The sequence below is a fragment of the Pongo pygmaeus genome, chromosome 14 (assembly GCF_028885625.2).
Source record: "Pongo pygmaeus isolate AG05252 chromosome 14, NHGRI_mPonPyg2-v2.0_pri, whole genome shotgun sequence".
Taxonomy (NCBI): Eukaryota; Metazoa; Chordata; class Mammalia; order Primates; family Hominidae; genus Pongo; species Pongo pygmaeus.
The window spans coordinates 118,219,905-118,236,137 of record NC_072387.2 but is presented as its reverse complement, the minus strand read 5'-3'; the positions used below and the strand labels follow the sequence as shown (position 1 = coordinate 118,236,137).

General features: G+C 35.4%; 1 protein-coding gene across 3 annotated transcripts in view; it reads right to left on the bottom strand.

The window, feature by feature from the left end:
- Positions 1–16,233, bottom strand: part of TNFSF13B (TNF superfamily member 13b) — a 75,510-nt gene that overhangs the window by 33,403 nt on the left and 25,874 nt on the right. For all 3 annotated transcript variants that reach the window (XM_054446852.2, XM_063651141.1, XM_063651139.1), the window contains 2 exons: positions 6,597–10,174; positions 6,407–6,491 (listed from right to left, as the gene is read on the bottom strand). In XM_054446852.2, coding sequence (XP_054302827.1) covers positions 6,407–6,491; positions 6,597–6,935 — 424 coding nt within the window. In that variant the 5' untranslated portion in view covers positions 6,936–10,174. The remainder of the gene's footprint in view (positions 1–6,406; positions 6,492–6,596; positions 10,175–16,233) is intronic.

The window sequence follows — 16,233 nt, the reverse complement described above, 5'->3', positions numbered from 1 at the left end:
TATAAAAAGAATAAGCATTAAAACTAACATTTTCCATTCATATGGAATTACTAATAAAAACAACACAGGTATAAACATTTTGAATTTATTTTAAAAATCACCTACCCATATCTGCAATGTTAAAAAAAAAGTCAAAAGTATAAAGTATAAAGAATTATTGAGCTTTCAAGAAAAGATAAAAAAGGGCTTAATGAACCTGGCCTCTCCATTCAAAATTAAAACGCATTTCTTTCCTTTCCTCACCCTTCACATTCCTGATACTCATTCCCCTGCCCTAACCTTTTCCCTTTTTCAACATATTTACCATTTTTTTGTATTTTAATTTGCTAATTAACTATATGTACTATCATTTTTCTGTTTCTCTTCAACTCACGATAATGTAAGATTGTGTAAAAGAGATACAATATCACATTTGGCTGTGTTGACTGATTTGTTTCCTAGCTCTTCCGTTTCCCAACATCTCAAGCTTAACAAGAACAGGTCAAAGATTTGGTTTGAAGGTCAATGTTTTCAATTTTAAATACTTTTCCAGAAGTTGAACAGAAGCCAGTTCTTGCAACACTGAAAAAAAGTCTCACTATTGAAGCAGGGGGAAAAAAAATTACTCTCAGGGAAAGCTCTGGTCAAAGATCGCCTAAGCAGCAGCCAGCTGGTTCTGTTCCATGAAGGAACACACCCTTGCTGGGTAAAAGGCTCAAGTTAGCCTAATTTTGATAAGGGCTGGATGGTCAAGTTCTACACTGCATGCTTCCAACACTCATGTTACAGTCTGGAACTCACAGCTAAGACAGAAATGCCAACCGGGCAAAGACTGGACATTACAGACTTGTCAAACATCTCATCTTTCCTTGCAAAGGAGTTCGACTTTGGATTTCAAAAAAGAAGACTCAAAAATAGTATTGATATCTTTACTTTTGAAAATTAGAAAGGTTTATCCTATAGAAAACTTAAGGTATAGTATTGGGTGTTTATATATGCTACATTCAAAATTTTAATTTAAAAAATATTAAATACAATGTGATATCCTGATGGATCCTAAAACATAAAATCATTAGTAGAAAAACTCGTGAAATTCAAATTAAGTCTAGAATTTAGCTAATAGTTAAGTCTCAATGTTGGTTTCCTTTTTGTAATGAAATACCATGGTCATATAAGATGTTAGGATTAGGGAAGCTGGATGAGGTACATGCCAACACAGTGTATTCTTTGCAAGCTGTGTGTAATTCTTAAACAATCCCAAGCTCACTTAAAAATGAAGAAAAATATAACTTAAAGTAGATTGACCAAAAATCTCACGATAATTATTTGGAAGGTGAAATACGGACAATTTTTTCTATTCTTGCTTTACATTACTTTGAATTGTTCATATTTTTACCATTATTTTATTATTATAATTGAGACAATTATAATAAACATTATCAATAAAAATAATTTTGTCTTTCTGTAACCTAAAACACATAAATTTCTAATAGTTATTAATTAACAGGAAAGAAAATACAAAGGTTACCTAATTTTAACAATGAATCTTTTTAGGTCAGTGATAACCCATTTGAAAGAATTCACTTTCTTGATAGACTCTAAAGACATTTATCTTTAGGTTCTTAAAATTAAGAAAATTATAGTTAAGTGATGTTCAAAATGTGGATCTTCATGATTCCATTTGTAAATAAATTTTATTATGTAATATTTTCAAAGCCATATTGTTTTAGTTAATTTTTAAATTGGGAATATCTCCAAACACAGTTACGGGCTTAAAAGTGAATTTTTGGCTAATATGAGCTATTTGGCAATTTTTTAATCCTGGATTTCCCCACATTTCTGTTTATTATACTACAATCAAAAATGATATTATGAAATACATTAAGCTTAATGAGATTTTGGTTTGAAACACAAAGTAATTAAGAAAAACAAAACTAAAGCCAAAGTACTAAATTCTAAAATTAAAAAATTAAGTAAAACCACTGTTTACCCATGGGATGCCTGGAAGAGAGTATCATTGGGACATGTTGGCTGATGGTAATTCCCCTCCCTTCTTCTACAGTTTGTGTGAAGTTCCAATAAAAATACTTGGTTCTAAAACTTGTAGACAATTAATAAATATGAACATAAATAAACACTTTAAAAGTAAAAAGGACAACTTAAGGTTTTGAGTCCTACTGAAAATAAATCAGAACTTGAATGAAAACAAAAATCAAAGAAAGCTGCATAGAATTTTCTCAATGCCAAAAAATTCCTACTAAAAAAAGTCCTTGTGTTACAGACAACTTTTTTGGGAATATAAACATTAATTTTGGAGTATGCTAAATAAAATAAACTTTCCCTCCACCAAAGAATAGTATCTAGAACAACATTCAAATGAATTTCCTAATTTTATTAACAAGGAATAGTAGACATCACCTGTCATTAAGATTCTTATCTTCAAACCTTCCACCTTGGATTTATGAATGTTATGAGTGTGTATACTATGTCCTATTTGAGTATATACACATAACACATATGCACACTATATATATGTATATATATATTTGTATGTATATATATTTGTACATATATTTGTATAAATATATATATCTGTTCATATATATATATGAACAAATACAGTTGATCCTTGAACAACACAGGAATTAGGGTCACTGATCCCATTCAGTCAAAAATTTGTGCTTAACTTTTGACTCCCAGATCTTAATTACTAACAGCCCACTGTTGACCAGAAGCCTTTCTGATAACAAAAACTCAATCAATACGTATTTCATAAATTAAATGTATTATGTAGTGTATTCTTACAATAAAGTAAGCTACAGAAAAGAAAATGTTATTTAAAAAAATCATAAGGAAGAGAAAATGCATTTACTATTCATTAAGTGGAAGTGGATCATTATAGAGTTCTTCATTCTTCACATTGAGTAAGCTAAGGGGGAGGAGGGAAAGGAGGCGTTGGTCTTGCTATCTCAAGGGTGGAAAGTGGAAGAAAATCCACATACAAGTGGACCCTCGCGGTTCAAACGTGTGTTGTTCAAGGGTCAACTATAATGTCATGACTCTTCTTTGCTTCTTGGGAGCATTTCCAGCATCATTATCGCACTTTCTATAGGTCTCATGGTGTTATTCAAGGTTTATGATATTGTATTATACAAGATGAAAAATACACACAAATCATGAGAAATCATTTTTACTGCAATACCCAATTGATTGGAGATACAACTGGCTCATGCAGAGATGATTAGCATCACATGGTGTTTTAAGCAGATACTCACAGCACTTGAGCTCACTGCAGTAGCAACAGGAGGTGGCTATGAAATTATTACAGTAGTACAGTATGTACCACAGTTAATTTTATGCAGTGATGACTTAATACTGCATGTTTATGTTTGTTTCCATTTCTCTAGACTACAAAGGGCGCTATGTACAGTCTGTTTGTATGCATATGTTTTGAGAATTTTTAACTTTTGTGTATATTTTATGATAGTAATAAGAAAATAGACCAGTATCTACATATATTTTATACATTCATGACATGGCTAATTAATCTTAATATTTTCAACATTTCAAGGATACACAGTCCTTCTATGAGTTTTTTCAAATTATCACAAATCTACAAACAATTTTCCAATAGGTTTATTGAAAAAAAATCCACCTGTAAGTGTACCCGTGCTGTTAAAACTTGTGTTGTTCAAGGCTCAACTGTGTGCAATATATACCTATATGCACATTGTATTAAGGTTTATTAAAAAGTCTAGGACAAACCATGAAATAATAATAGTAGCTACTTCTAGGCTGTGGAAATCTGGGCAAATTTTTTTTCACTTTGTTAGAATCTACAAATTGCAAATTATTTGGTGAAAGAGTCTCATCAGTATACTATTCCTGGATGCCATTAAAACACAAATACATAAAAGTATTAATAGGAGAATTTTGGGAAAATGTGACCCAAGAATTATTTCTTTCCTACTCTATTATTCTTTTCTTCTTAAATCTGCTGAAATGAGTCTACATCTTTTTTTTAATTGTAAAGTTAAAGTTTATTTTTAAAACTAATATTTAGAAACAGGGGGATAGTAGCAGTGAAGGTTAAGGAGATTGAAGGATCCTGACCCTACTAGTTATTGAAGCCTCTTATAATACAAATTACCTTAAAAATATTCTTTAAAGCATATAAATAGAATAATTAATCAATTAAAAAAAAAGAGTCTCAAATAGATTCAACTCTTATGAGGAACTTAATAAAACACCATAAGCTTTTCAATACCAAGGAGTTAAAAAGAACTATTTAATACATTTGGTTGAGATAGCAGTTTGAAAGGAAAAAAGAGAGAGGGGGAAGTTAAAGCCAATGTGAGATGATTCATCAAAATAAACAACAGAAGGACTAATGAATTAAAACAAAACACTCAACTATGAAAAAGTCAAAGTGGCAGGGAGTCAACTACTTAAGAAAACATGAACAAATGTATTTTTAGCTTTAATATTAGGGAAAATTTTTTAAAGATTATCACTTTACTATAGAGAAATGCAAAATGTTCAAGTAAAAAAAGCAGCAAAACTGTTAAAATATTTACATCAAAATTTTGATCAATAATCAATATGTCTAATTAGGAAGAGCTTATCCAAAATTATAAAAACATGGGACAGACAAGTGGAGACAGTTATAAATAAAAATTAGCAAAAGATAAAATTATAAATAATCAAAATATGCAGAAAGTTTATTCATATTAGTAAACAAGCAACACATCAAAATAAATGTGAGATATTGTTTTGTAACTACTAAACTAATCAAAATACACTTTAAAAATAATATGCAAGCAAGAATGTGGAGGACCGGTACACCACATTTTTGATTGCATGTATAACTCATTTTGAAAACAATATGGCAATCGGAAACAAGGGTGATGAAGATGTTTCTTCTCCCTAGCTCAGATATTTCACTATATGAATTTTATATTGAATATATAATTTCACAGAAATAAAAGAGTTCTGTGCAAAACTTTTGAATGTTGTATTATAGCAAAGAGAATGGAAATAACCATTTAAAACAATTGTTAGATAAATTAATACAGATATATGAAAAATACTTAGAAATAGGAAAAATCCTTATTGTATAAGTCAAAACAAAAAATATGTCATAGTATATATTCTGTATTATTTTCAATTAGGAAATATAGATTATAAAATGCAAACGATAAAAAAATTGATGTGTTAAAATAATAAAAATGTGCACGTTTCCTAATTTAAAAATGTTTAAGCCCAGTTATTCCTCATAACTGGTACAAAGATACAATAACCAGATACCAAAAATTACGGTTTTATAAAATAAGAAACAATTTTTTATGAATAAAGCATATAGTCAAAAAACAAGTTTATAGTCAGGGTACCTCATGCGTGTGTGTGTGATAGAAGGGTCCCTGGTGTATCTCTCACTATGTTTCTTATTCAATTCTCTTCAGAAGTGAAAATATACATAAATTATTGCATGTATTTTGTGGACTTCATAGAGTCACTGTGAAGGTTAAATGAAATAGTATGTTTGAAAATGCCTATTCTGGTCTATAGCTGTACGATACGTTCCAGGTGCTCAAAAAATATTCTTTCAATATATTTAATAAAAGGACAATAATATTAAGAATTTGTTATATTATAACTTTAATAAATGTATATAAAGATTCTTTTTTTCACCTTCAAATGAAAGAACTAGAATTGATCATTTTGGTAGGCCCCACCAACTCTGTAAAGTTCTGTGGAATGAGCAAAACATGAAGAAAGTCAGAAATCACTAAAGGACGATGATAAGAAGATGATAAATGCATGGATCTCCTGGAAAAGCATACCTTAAAGAAAAGCTAAAATCTGTGTGTGTGTGTGTGTGTGTGTGTGTGTGTGTGTGTGTGTAAAATAACCTTTTTAACAAATAAACAAAATTAAAGCACAACATACAGGGCCTTTCATTACAACATTTACCTGGTTTCACAACACGTAATGCACATTCAGAAAATAGATGTCTTTAACTTTCTATGACCCAGGTAGTAAGCAAAGTCTAATTCTAACATGTAATGCTTTTTTTGATTTTTCTGGAGTGATGAATAATGCTTCTCACATGGGAGGGCATTATCTACCTGAAGAAACACATATGGCCCTTTTATCTCCTCTGCTTAATGCACAGATAAATACTTACACATGCACAGAGAAATGCTTCCACTCACACCATCTGCTCATTGGAGGAAAAAGCACACCCATGAAGCCTGTTACATTTGCCAGCGCTGGGGCTTTGCTCTAAAGCAATGTCTGCTTTGGATGGCAAATTTCATAGTCTTATTTAATCGGTTCATAGAGGGGATACTCACCTCCAGCTCCCCCAGACTGGATGTTATTCTCTAATCCCTGACTGCTAAAAGTGTGTGTGCCCAAAACATACCTGTTTCTTCTGGACCCTGAACGGCACGCTTATTTCTGCTGCTCTGACTGGAGTTGCCTTCTCCTGGAGCTGGTGGTTCAAAGATCTATGAACAGAAAAACTTCAAGTTACTAGAAAGACAGCTGAGGCGAGGGAGAGGCGGCAGTGTAGGCAGGATCTTGCCTGTGTCTTGCAGCTGCTGCAAACTCACTTTCAGTCCCGAGGTGACAGCTGGAGCTTCCTCCAGGCCGGCCTTGGGGGCTCCTGCTCCTGCTGGCAGCTTCTCCGCGTGGTGGCCCTGCAGCTCTGCCCGGAGGCTGGCCAGGTCCCCTTGCAGGGCGGCCACCTGGTAGAAAGACACCACCGTGAGGCAGCAAGACAGCAGTGCCAGCAGCAAGGTTGCAGCCAGCAGCTTTCCGTCTTTGGAGGATCGGACAGAGGGGCTTTCCTTCCGTGGGAGGATGGAAACACACTCCTTCAGTTTCATTTCTTCTCTTTTCTTAAGGCAAGAAGTAAGGCGTGACTGCTCCCTTTCTGTGGAGTCATCCATATCACTACTTGAACTTTGAAGGTTGGGGCCTTTAGAATAAGTGACCACAGGGAATGGATCATTTCCTGTTATCTGTGTTTGTTGATGTCCTGCGTGCACTACATGGCAGGGCTTGGCTCACCCCTCAGGAGAGTTCTCCTGAATTTTCTTCTTTCTGCCTTTCTGCATCTCTACCCCTACTGTACAGTAGGTTTGCTGGCATTTACCCTCCGATTGGATTGCTCAATCTGTCTTCCTCATTTCACTTTCAGTTTTTGTAAGAATTTCAAAGTCATCTCTTAACACTCACGCTCAAGTAGATTTAAAGCCCCTTAAATCTGCTGAGGAAACTTGGAGTTTGGATTGGCACATTCAAGGGAAGGCTTTTAAGATATGCACAGGTCTAAGAAGCCCACCCTTAAGCGTAGTAAGGGAACTGTGTCTGCTTGGGGCCACATGGCTTCATAAGGAAGGGGGAAAAGCAGCTGAAAGTTCCTGCTGCTGTCATAAAAATAATTAACGTGAAGGTCAGATAAGCTAAGTGCTTTAGCATTGAATTGTTCTTAGCTAGAGAGTGATTTATTAACAGTCTTCAAGTATGAAATAAAATGGAGAATCCTTGAAGGAAGTGTGGAAGTAAGTCCATTGGGAATTATTCATATTATTATACTAATAATGTCATAAAAAGAATGAGACTAAATTTTACAAATGTATCTAGGTTAGATATCTGAAGGATTCTCTAAATATAAGTGAATATATTTTTAAGGAAAACATGCATAAACTTTTTCCTTCTGAGACTCATCACTGAAACTCAATCATGCATATGAACAGCCTGTCCCAAGTAGCCTGGTCTCAGCTTTTCTGCTCAGACTTCTGAAGCTTTAAGTCCCCGCTCAATACGATACTAGTTGAGGAGAATCAGCCTTGTCTCTAGCTCCAAATGCCTGACTGCCGCCATTAACCACTCTCAAGTAGCTTGTCTACAACTCCCATGTTGACTGTGCCACAGCCTAACAGGTCAGTGGACAAGAAGTCCTTGATCAAACAAGAGCCACCTTAGTTTTGGATTTTTCTGTTGTTGACTTGGTATTCTAGTCCTGCCTCATCCTGATGGCTGGTTCCTGGACACTCCCCAGTTTCTTACTGCTTTGCTCCAGCATTGAAATATTGATTCATCTTTCAACAAACGTTACTGAGCACTTACCAAGCCCTGGGTAGTCACTACTCCCCATGGACTAAGACTAGTGAGCTTTAGTTCTGTCTCACTCTACATTTCCATACAGTCTTAAGTAAGAAGTTTACAGAAATGATATAGTGCAAAGTGGAGAACTCCAGACCCAGGCTTCTAGACTGCAAATCCTGCCTCATCCTCACTCTCCTTACGCAAAGTACATAAACTCTCTGTGATTCCATTTCCTCGCCTGTGAATTGGTATGACGATATTAACTGTCCCTGAGATACGTAATGAGGCTTACAAGAATGTGGAAACAAATTAACATTTTGGATGCTTCCATTTAAAAAAAAAATTATTTCCACAGGTTTTTGGGGAATAGGTGGTATCTGATTACATGATTAAGTTATTTAGTGGTGATTTGTGAGATTTTGGTGCACCCATCACCTGAGCAGTGTACACATTGAGCCCAATTTTTAGTCTTTTATTCCTCACCCCCCTCCCACCCTTTCCCCTGAGTCCCTAAAGTCCATTATATCATTCCTATGTCTTTGCATCCTTGTAATTTAGCTCCCACTATGAGTTAGAACATACAATGTTTGGTTTTCCATTCCTGAGTTACTTCACTTAGAATAGTAGTCTCCAATCCCATCCAGGCTGATGCGAACATCATTAATTCATTCTTTTTATGGGTGAGTAGTATTCCATCGTATATATGTATCACAGTTTCTTTATCCACTCATTGATTGATGGGCATTTGGGCTGGTTCTATATTTTTGCAATTGTGAATTGTGCTGCCATAAACATGTGTGTGCAAGTATATTTTTCGTATAACAACTTCTTTTCTTCTGGGTAGATACCCAGTAGTGGGATTGCTGGATCAAATGGTAGTTCTACTTTTAGTTCTTTAAGGAATCTCCACACTGATTTCCATGGTGGTTGTACTAAATGATCAGGGAAATGTAAATCAAAAGCACGGTGCGATGCTTCCATTTTTTCATTCAGTTTTATTCTTTACATTCAAAGTATAAATGAAACATTTTTCAGTTACAAATAGTGCTCTAATAGATATTTTCTACAACTGTGCTTGTAACATCTGCAAGGGTTTCCCAGCAAATGCCTGCTGAGGGAGAAGCACATCTTCACTTTTACAGGCACCACCCAGTTACCCTCTGATGAGTTCCCATTTCCTCATTGTCTTACTACAAAATGACGCAGTCAGACTTACTTGTTTTTACCATTAGAATTGTTCTTTTTTTTTCCCTTTGTGTCTGCAAGTTTCCAAGACTTTTTAAAATAACGTGTTATTATCCTGGCCCCCAAAATAAGCTGCTAATTTTTCTTACCTATAACTCCCACAATAAGGTGAGTGTGCCCCAGTCTAACAGGTACGTAGACAAGAGGTCCTCCATCAACCTTCTCAGGTGGAAGTCTTCTTTTATAAGGATGCTTGTAAACCCTTTTGCATCAGGAATGACACAGTACAATTCTTTTCTGTCAGTTCTTGTTCCAGATCAATTAGGGTGAGTCATACGGAGTAACCTTGCCATAAAAAATGGAATTTGTATGGGGATTGTATGAAGGCCTTCTTACTGAAAGTAATTGAGATCCTTTAGATTATGTGTTTGTGTATTCTTATGACTTAAATACACGCAGAAATGAAAGGATGCAAGGCAGTGCTAGAAAGCATTTTCTCTCTGTGTTTCACTCAGGGTTTCCTGTAGCCACTGCTTCTCTCCGTCCGTGGACATTCTCCCACTTCTGGTGAGTCATTCCCCTCCATATTCCTCAGAGAAAATTCTGAAGACAGGGAATGATTTGACTGCTTTAGGGAATTCCCTCTGCCTTCGTCACTCTGTTGGGCAGAGACTTTCATGCCTGACCATCTCAAAAGAGAGTCACTGGCCAGCCTACACTCAGCCATTTTTAAACCAGTGGCCGATGTTTGTTGCGGCAATGAACCGTGCCATGCATAAAATGGGCAAGTTCTTCCACGAAGGGCAGCCATCGTGTCCCTCTGGCTAAAGGGACAGCAAGCAGGGATGGCAATGTGCACGTCCTCCACAGGGATCTGAGAGCTGCATTTTCTCTAAAGACAGGTAGAAAACGAAGTTACATTCATGACTCTTAAATCTCTTATTAGATGAACAAAAGGAAGTTATTACTCCATAAATCAAGAATCTGTTTCCTGAAGAGGAAATGGTTTGGCAATAATTTAACAGAAATTCTGTTAAACAAGAAGCATGTTCACGTTCATTGAATAATACACCACATCACAAGTTTATTCAGGGACAAAAGGCCACTGTATCTGAGCCACAGATTGTGCAGCGATCTTACTATACATTCAGTGTTTACTGACAGTATTTAGCTGCTTTTTACACACATCTTTTTCTCAATGTAAGTGTAAAGCATTCTTCTGTCATTCAATAAACAAACTGAGATACTAGGACTTTGTGATTGATGAAACTGTTCTATCCACTCAGAAATAGGCACATAGGATTGAAAAGAATATAACTTGTGAGTTTGTCCGGGAGTCAGAAACAGCAGAAAATAAACATTCACTCTCTGACTATGTTCTTACATTGACAAACTCAAAAATATTTTTAAAAATGAATTATAAATTTCTGGCTAAATAGTGTTATAAAGAATTACAGGTTTGAGGAATCTCTCCTTTGCCCCTTTTCTTTGAGGAAAAGCGTGTTTTCCTCAAAATCCTTTGAGGAAAAGGATTTAGACCAGTCAAGCATGGCGACAACAGCTCTTCTAGATCTGTGAATGTACTTGATCTGTAAATGTACCTAAAATTATATCTAGATAAAATTGGTATCCTAAAGCACTCAGAATATGGAAAATTGTATGATATAGGTTAAGTATTACATTTCAGGAAAATATGCTGTTTTCCAGTAGAAATATTATATATATATATATAAAATATTTATATATTATATATTTATATATATTTTATATTATATATATTATATATAATGGAGAGAGAGAGTATGTACAGTAAGTTATTATATAGTTAAATTTGACTTGAAAGGCTAAATGTTAATCATTGTATATAATTTTTAATTTAAAAAATTTTTAATTGACATATGTATTTATGAGATACAGTGTCATGTTTTGATATACATATACAATGTGTAATGATCAAATTAGGAAAATTAGCATATCCATCACCTTAGACATTTATCATTTCTATCTGGTGAAAACATCGAAAATCCTGTTTTCTAGCTCTATTGAAATATATAATATATTATTGTTAACTATAGCCACCGTACTGTACAATGGAACACTGGAAATCGTTCTATCTAACCCTGACTTTGTACCAGGTGACAAACCTCCACATCAATACCTCCAGTAACCACTCTCCTACTCTCTACTTCTATAAAATCAACTTTTTAAGATTGCACATATAAGTGAGATTACACAGTATTTGTCTCTCTGTGCCTAGCTTATTTCACTTAATATAATGTCCTCCAGGCTCATCCAGGTGGCTACAAACGACAGGATTTTATTTTTTATGGCTGAATAGTAGGCCTGTGTTATACCACATTTTTAAAATTCATTCATCTATTGATGGGCACTTAGGTTGAGTCCCTATTTTGCCTATTGTGAATAGTGCTGAATCAGCATGGGGATATTTCTTGGATACATTGACTGCTTTCTTTTGGATATAGACCTAGTGATAGAATTGCTCAAGTATGGTAGTTCTATTTTTAGTTTTTTGAGGAACCTCCATACTGTTTTCCATAGTGGCTGTACTCATTGACATTCTCACTAACAGTGCACCAGCGTTCCCTTTCTCCACATTCTCACCAGCTAGAGGTCATTATGCTAAATGAAATAAGCCAAGCATAAAAAGACAAATATCACATGTTCTCATTCATATGTGGGAGCTAAAAAGGTAGGTCTTATGAATATAGAGAGTAGATAGGTGGTTACCAGAGGCCAGGAAGAGTAGGAAGAAGGGTGGAGGCATGAAGAGAGGTTGATTAATGTTAGAAAAAATAAAACCTAACGCTTGATAGATTAATAGGGCAACTATAGTTAGCACTAATCTGCTGTACATTTCAAAATAGCTAGAAGAGAATCATTTTAATGTTCCCACAAAACAAAAGGATAAATATTCAAGGTGATTAACTTCCCAGTTACTCTGAATTGTTCTTTTCATATTATATGATGTATCAAATTATCACATATACTCTGAAAATATGTGCATCTGTTTTGTATCAATAAAACAAATAAATTAAAATTGAATAAATGGACTGAAAATATTTTAATGATTTATTTGAAATCTTGCTTATTAAATTTTGAGAAGAGGATGGGGTTAGGAGTGTAGGCTCTGAAGCCAGAAGCGTCTGTATGTCCAATTTTGCTTCACCATCTTAACAGAATCTTTCTTGCCCCAAATCTAGAAGCTGACTTTGTTTAGACATCTATCTCTGTAGGATGCTGACATAATCTCACACTTTGGGGAAGTCCTAATCATGAAATCTACTCACGATGACTCCATCTACATCACCACTGATTGCTAAGGGTAGACAAATGAGAGAGGCTTTTTACAGTTGGTTGTGAGGTGGTCTCCTGGGGGGACTGCTAAGAAAGAGTTCCTCATTCTTAAAGAGATTGACAAGAAAGAGATGTTCTTCTTCCACTAGACATGACAAGCCTGTCCGTGATCACCGAGAACTGCCATCCTGCAACTGCCGTCAGGCCCAGACTGAAACACTGACGGTGAGAACAAGATTCTGGAGGGAACCTGGCACTGTAAGGACATAATTGTCCTGCTGGATTACTCAACTCTTCGTGCTTGTTATTTGGATCATACTATTTCCTGTTTACGCCAATGTGAGACAAGATTAGGTGTTAATTCATCCAAAGACATCCTAAATCTGCTAGTTAGATTAGCAGTTGATTAGGATCCAAAGACATACTAATTCTGCTAGTTGTAAGAATTGTATTCTTACAACCAAAGAACTTTGTATAAGAGAGTTTTAAATGTTCTTTCAGAATTTTTCCAAATGTCCACTTTTTGGAACTACGGTGTAAAGAGAAAAGGTCAACACCCACAAGCTAGAAAAACTAATTCATTTGTTAAGAAGAGTCTTGACCGGGCACGGTGGCTCATGCCTGTAATCCCAGCACTTTGGGAGGCCGAGGCAGGCGGATCATGAGGTCAGGAGATCGAGACCATCCTGGCTAACATGGTGAAACCCCGTCTAAAAAGTACTATTATGTGAAGATGTGTTTAATGAATCTGTCTTTTCTATGTGGAACCAAAATAAACGTAGTCACCTCTTTCCGAAAAAAAAATGCAAAATTAGAATTTGTGCATCTCAGTGTAAGAAGGGAATAATTTCAAACTAAGAAAAAGTAAGAGAGATATAGTGTATTCTGAGAAAACTGCAACCTGAATGCATCTTTCTTCTCCTTTACTAACAACTGTAAATTATCTTTCTTCTCTGAGCCAAATTGCAGTAGAACTTAGAGGTAATTGAGTGTTAGCGAGGGGCTTTTTGCTCTAATCGGCCCTAGATAGAGAAAAATAACTTTTGAGGTTTATTTCTCGAGAGTATTTGCAGTACTATATCTGAGACCCAAGTCTCAATGGGTCTTAGATAGAATGGTTGAGCAGAAATCTGTGGGCCCCAGGCAGTGGCTAACATCAGCCTCACAGAATACGCCAAGTTTCCTGGGCCTCTGAGCACCCACAAAGGGAGTAAGTGCTTAGGGTTAGTCCTCCCTGTCCCTAAAGCTGAGAGACTATCGGGGGATCACAAGAAACAAAAGCCTCCCCCAAATGCCTCAGAGTAGACTAGAAGTTTCCCTGCTAGTCCAATCCTGGCTCACAGGGTTAGACAGGACTTGATTTCCCACCTCCTGAGGCTAGACTGCCCCAGTTGAGCCATCAAATCAAACATAGGAGGTGTTTAAGAGAGAAAGCTTGAAATTGGGATATCGGGAGAGATCCAAGAAGTGGCTGGACGTATAAGTAGTAGCTAGACGGTAGTGTTTTTGCATGCACAGCTATGGTGGTGTGAAATGTGAAAATGAAGCCATTTATATATATATTTTTAAAAAGATTATGGCAGAGGGTAGGGTGGAAGTAGGGAAGATATGTACAGAAAGAAATGATAAACTAAGAGAGTTCAGCTCCATGAGTGCAGAAATGTGTGGTTTCTAGCCTATTGTATCTCTAGTGCCTGGAACACTTGTCCTTCATGGATTCTGTTATCCTCTGTTAAACGCTGACTAAATAAACGTCTTCCAATGAAAATTAAAAAAAAAAAAAGAGAGATAAGCCATCAAAGGAGAGCACAGAACATCCCAGCATACACACAACACAAAGGGATGGAGACAATTTGAATTTTAAAAACTAATAGAGGACTTAACATTCAACTGAAGAAATTTTTTAGGAACTAAAAAATATCTCTATAGTTTTCAATTAAATAATTTAATACATGCATTGAAGAAAAGGATGGTCACTTTTGAGCACTGAGTTACTGGCCTGCAGGCTCAAATAGAAGAAAAATCTCAAAACTCAAGAGTGTTTTGCAACTCACATGCAAGAAAAATGGGAACATAAAAGGAGGGACAGGATATAGATTAAACAGAGGCAATGACATAAAAACTTCCAGGAGAAAAGGATAATGCTTCTTAATCTATGAAAGACCTGAAACTACAGTTTGAATTAGCTTATCAAGTCCTAGGTTAAAATGCTGAGAAAATCTGTATGGGTAGCTTTTTGGAAAAGAAAAATAAGAAAGTAGGTGTGGCGCGGTGGCTCACGCCTGTAATCCCAGCACTTTGGAAGGCCAAGGTGGGCGGATCACGAGGTCAGGAGATCAAGACCATCCTGGCTAACATGGTGAAACCCCATCTCTATTAAAAAAGTACAAAAAATTAGCCGGGCGTGGTGGCTGGCGCATGTAGTCCCAGCTACTCAGGAGGCTGAGGCAGGAGAATGGCGTGAACGCGGGAGGCGGAGCTTGCAGTGAGCCCAGATCGCGCCGCTGCACTCTAGCCTGGGCGACAGAGCGAGACTCCGAGAAAGAAAAGAAAGGAAGGAAGGGAGGAAGGGAGGAAGGAAGGAAACGATGCTGAGAAAAATCGACCCAGGTAAGGTCTGATGGTATTACTGAATATAGAAAGAGTTGTTGGGATATGATGAAAATAAAGTATATAAAATCTTGTAAAATGCATTTAAAGCTATTTTTATGAGAAAAATGATATCTTTGATGGCATGTTTTAAAAAGAAGAATGGAAAGAAATAAGCTGAGCATACAGTTCACAAAGCCCTAACAAGTTAAAAGGTGAAAACAAATTAAGCTTAAAGATAGGAGTAAAAAATATAAAAGAGATTAATGAAATAAATAATTATACAATAAAGAGAATTAAAAATTGGTTATTTTAAATAACAAATAAAATTAATAATTTGTAGTAAGACACAGTACAAAGAGAGAAAGTATGAAATTTCAATAACAGAAATTTTAAAAGCGGGACATTTTAGAGCTATTACAGATCCTAAACAGGTAAGAGGATATTATGAATAAATTTGTGTGTAAAATTAAGGGGAAATTGGAGTATACATGCATTTCTCTTGAATACAAAAAAAAAAAATGAAATAACAAAGTAGCTAAACCAATTGCAAAGGAAGGATATTCACCATCCACTCTTTCAGTATTGTTCTAGGTACTAGGCATATAAAAATTAAAACAGAGAGAAAAAGAAGAAAGAAAAAAGAAAACTCCTGTGTCATGGAGTTAAATTCTATTGTATAAGATCATTTTAAACGATTTCAATTTTTACTTGATAAATTTATACAAAATAGTTTCTCATCTGGTATTCCATTTCTTTTGTATCTGTGGTTAAGCATTTTTTTAAAAAATTGTCTGCATACCATTTCTCCTTTTATTCTTGAAAGAATAGCTAAAACTTGTCTGTTTTGTTAGTGTCAAATAAGTAATCAGCAGATAGTTCTATTTATTATCATTATGACTTGTCTCATTCTACTTAAGTTTGTTTTGTTGTTTTCTTTAGTCTGACTTCTTCAGTTGAGTGTTCAAACATTCATTTCCTTTCTTATTTGTTGATAGGCTATTAAATTTCCCAAGAACATTGCTTAGTAAAATTCAATGATATCAG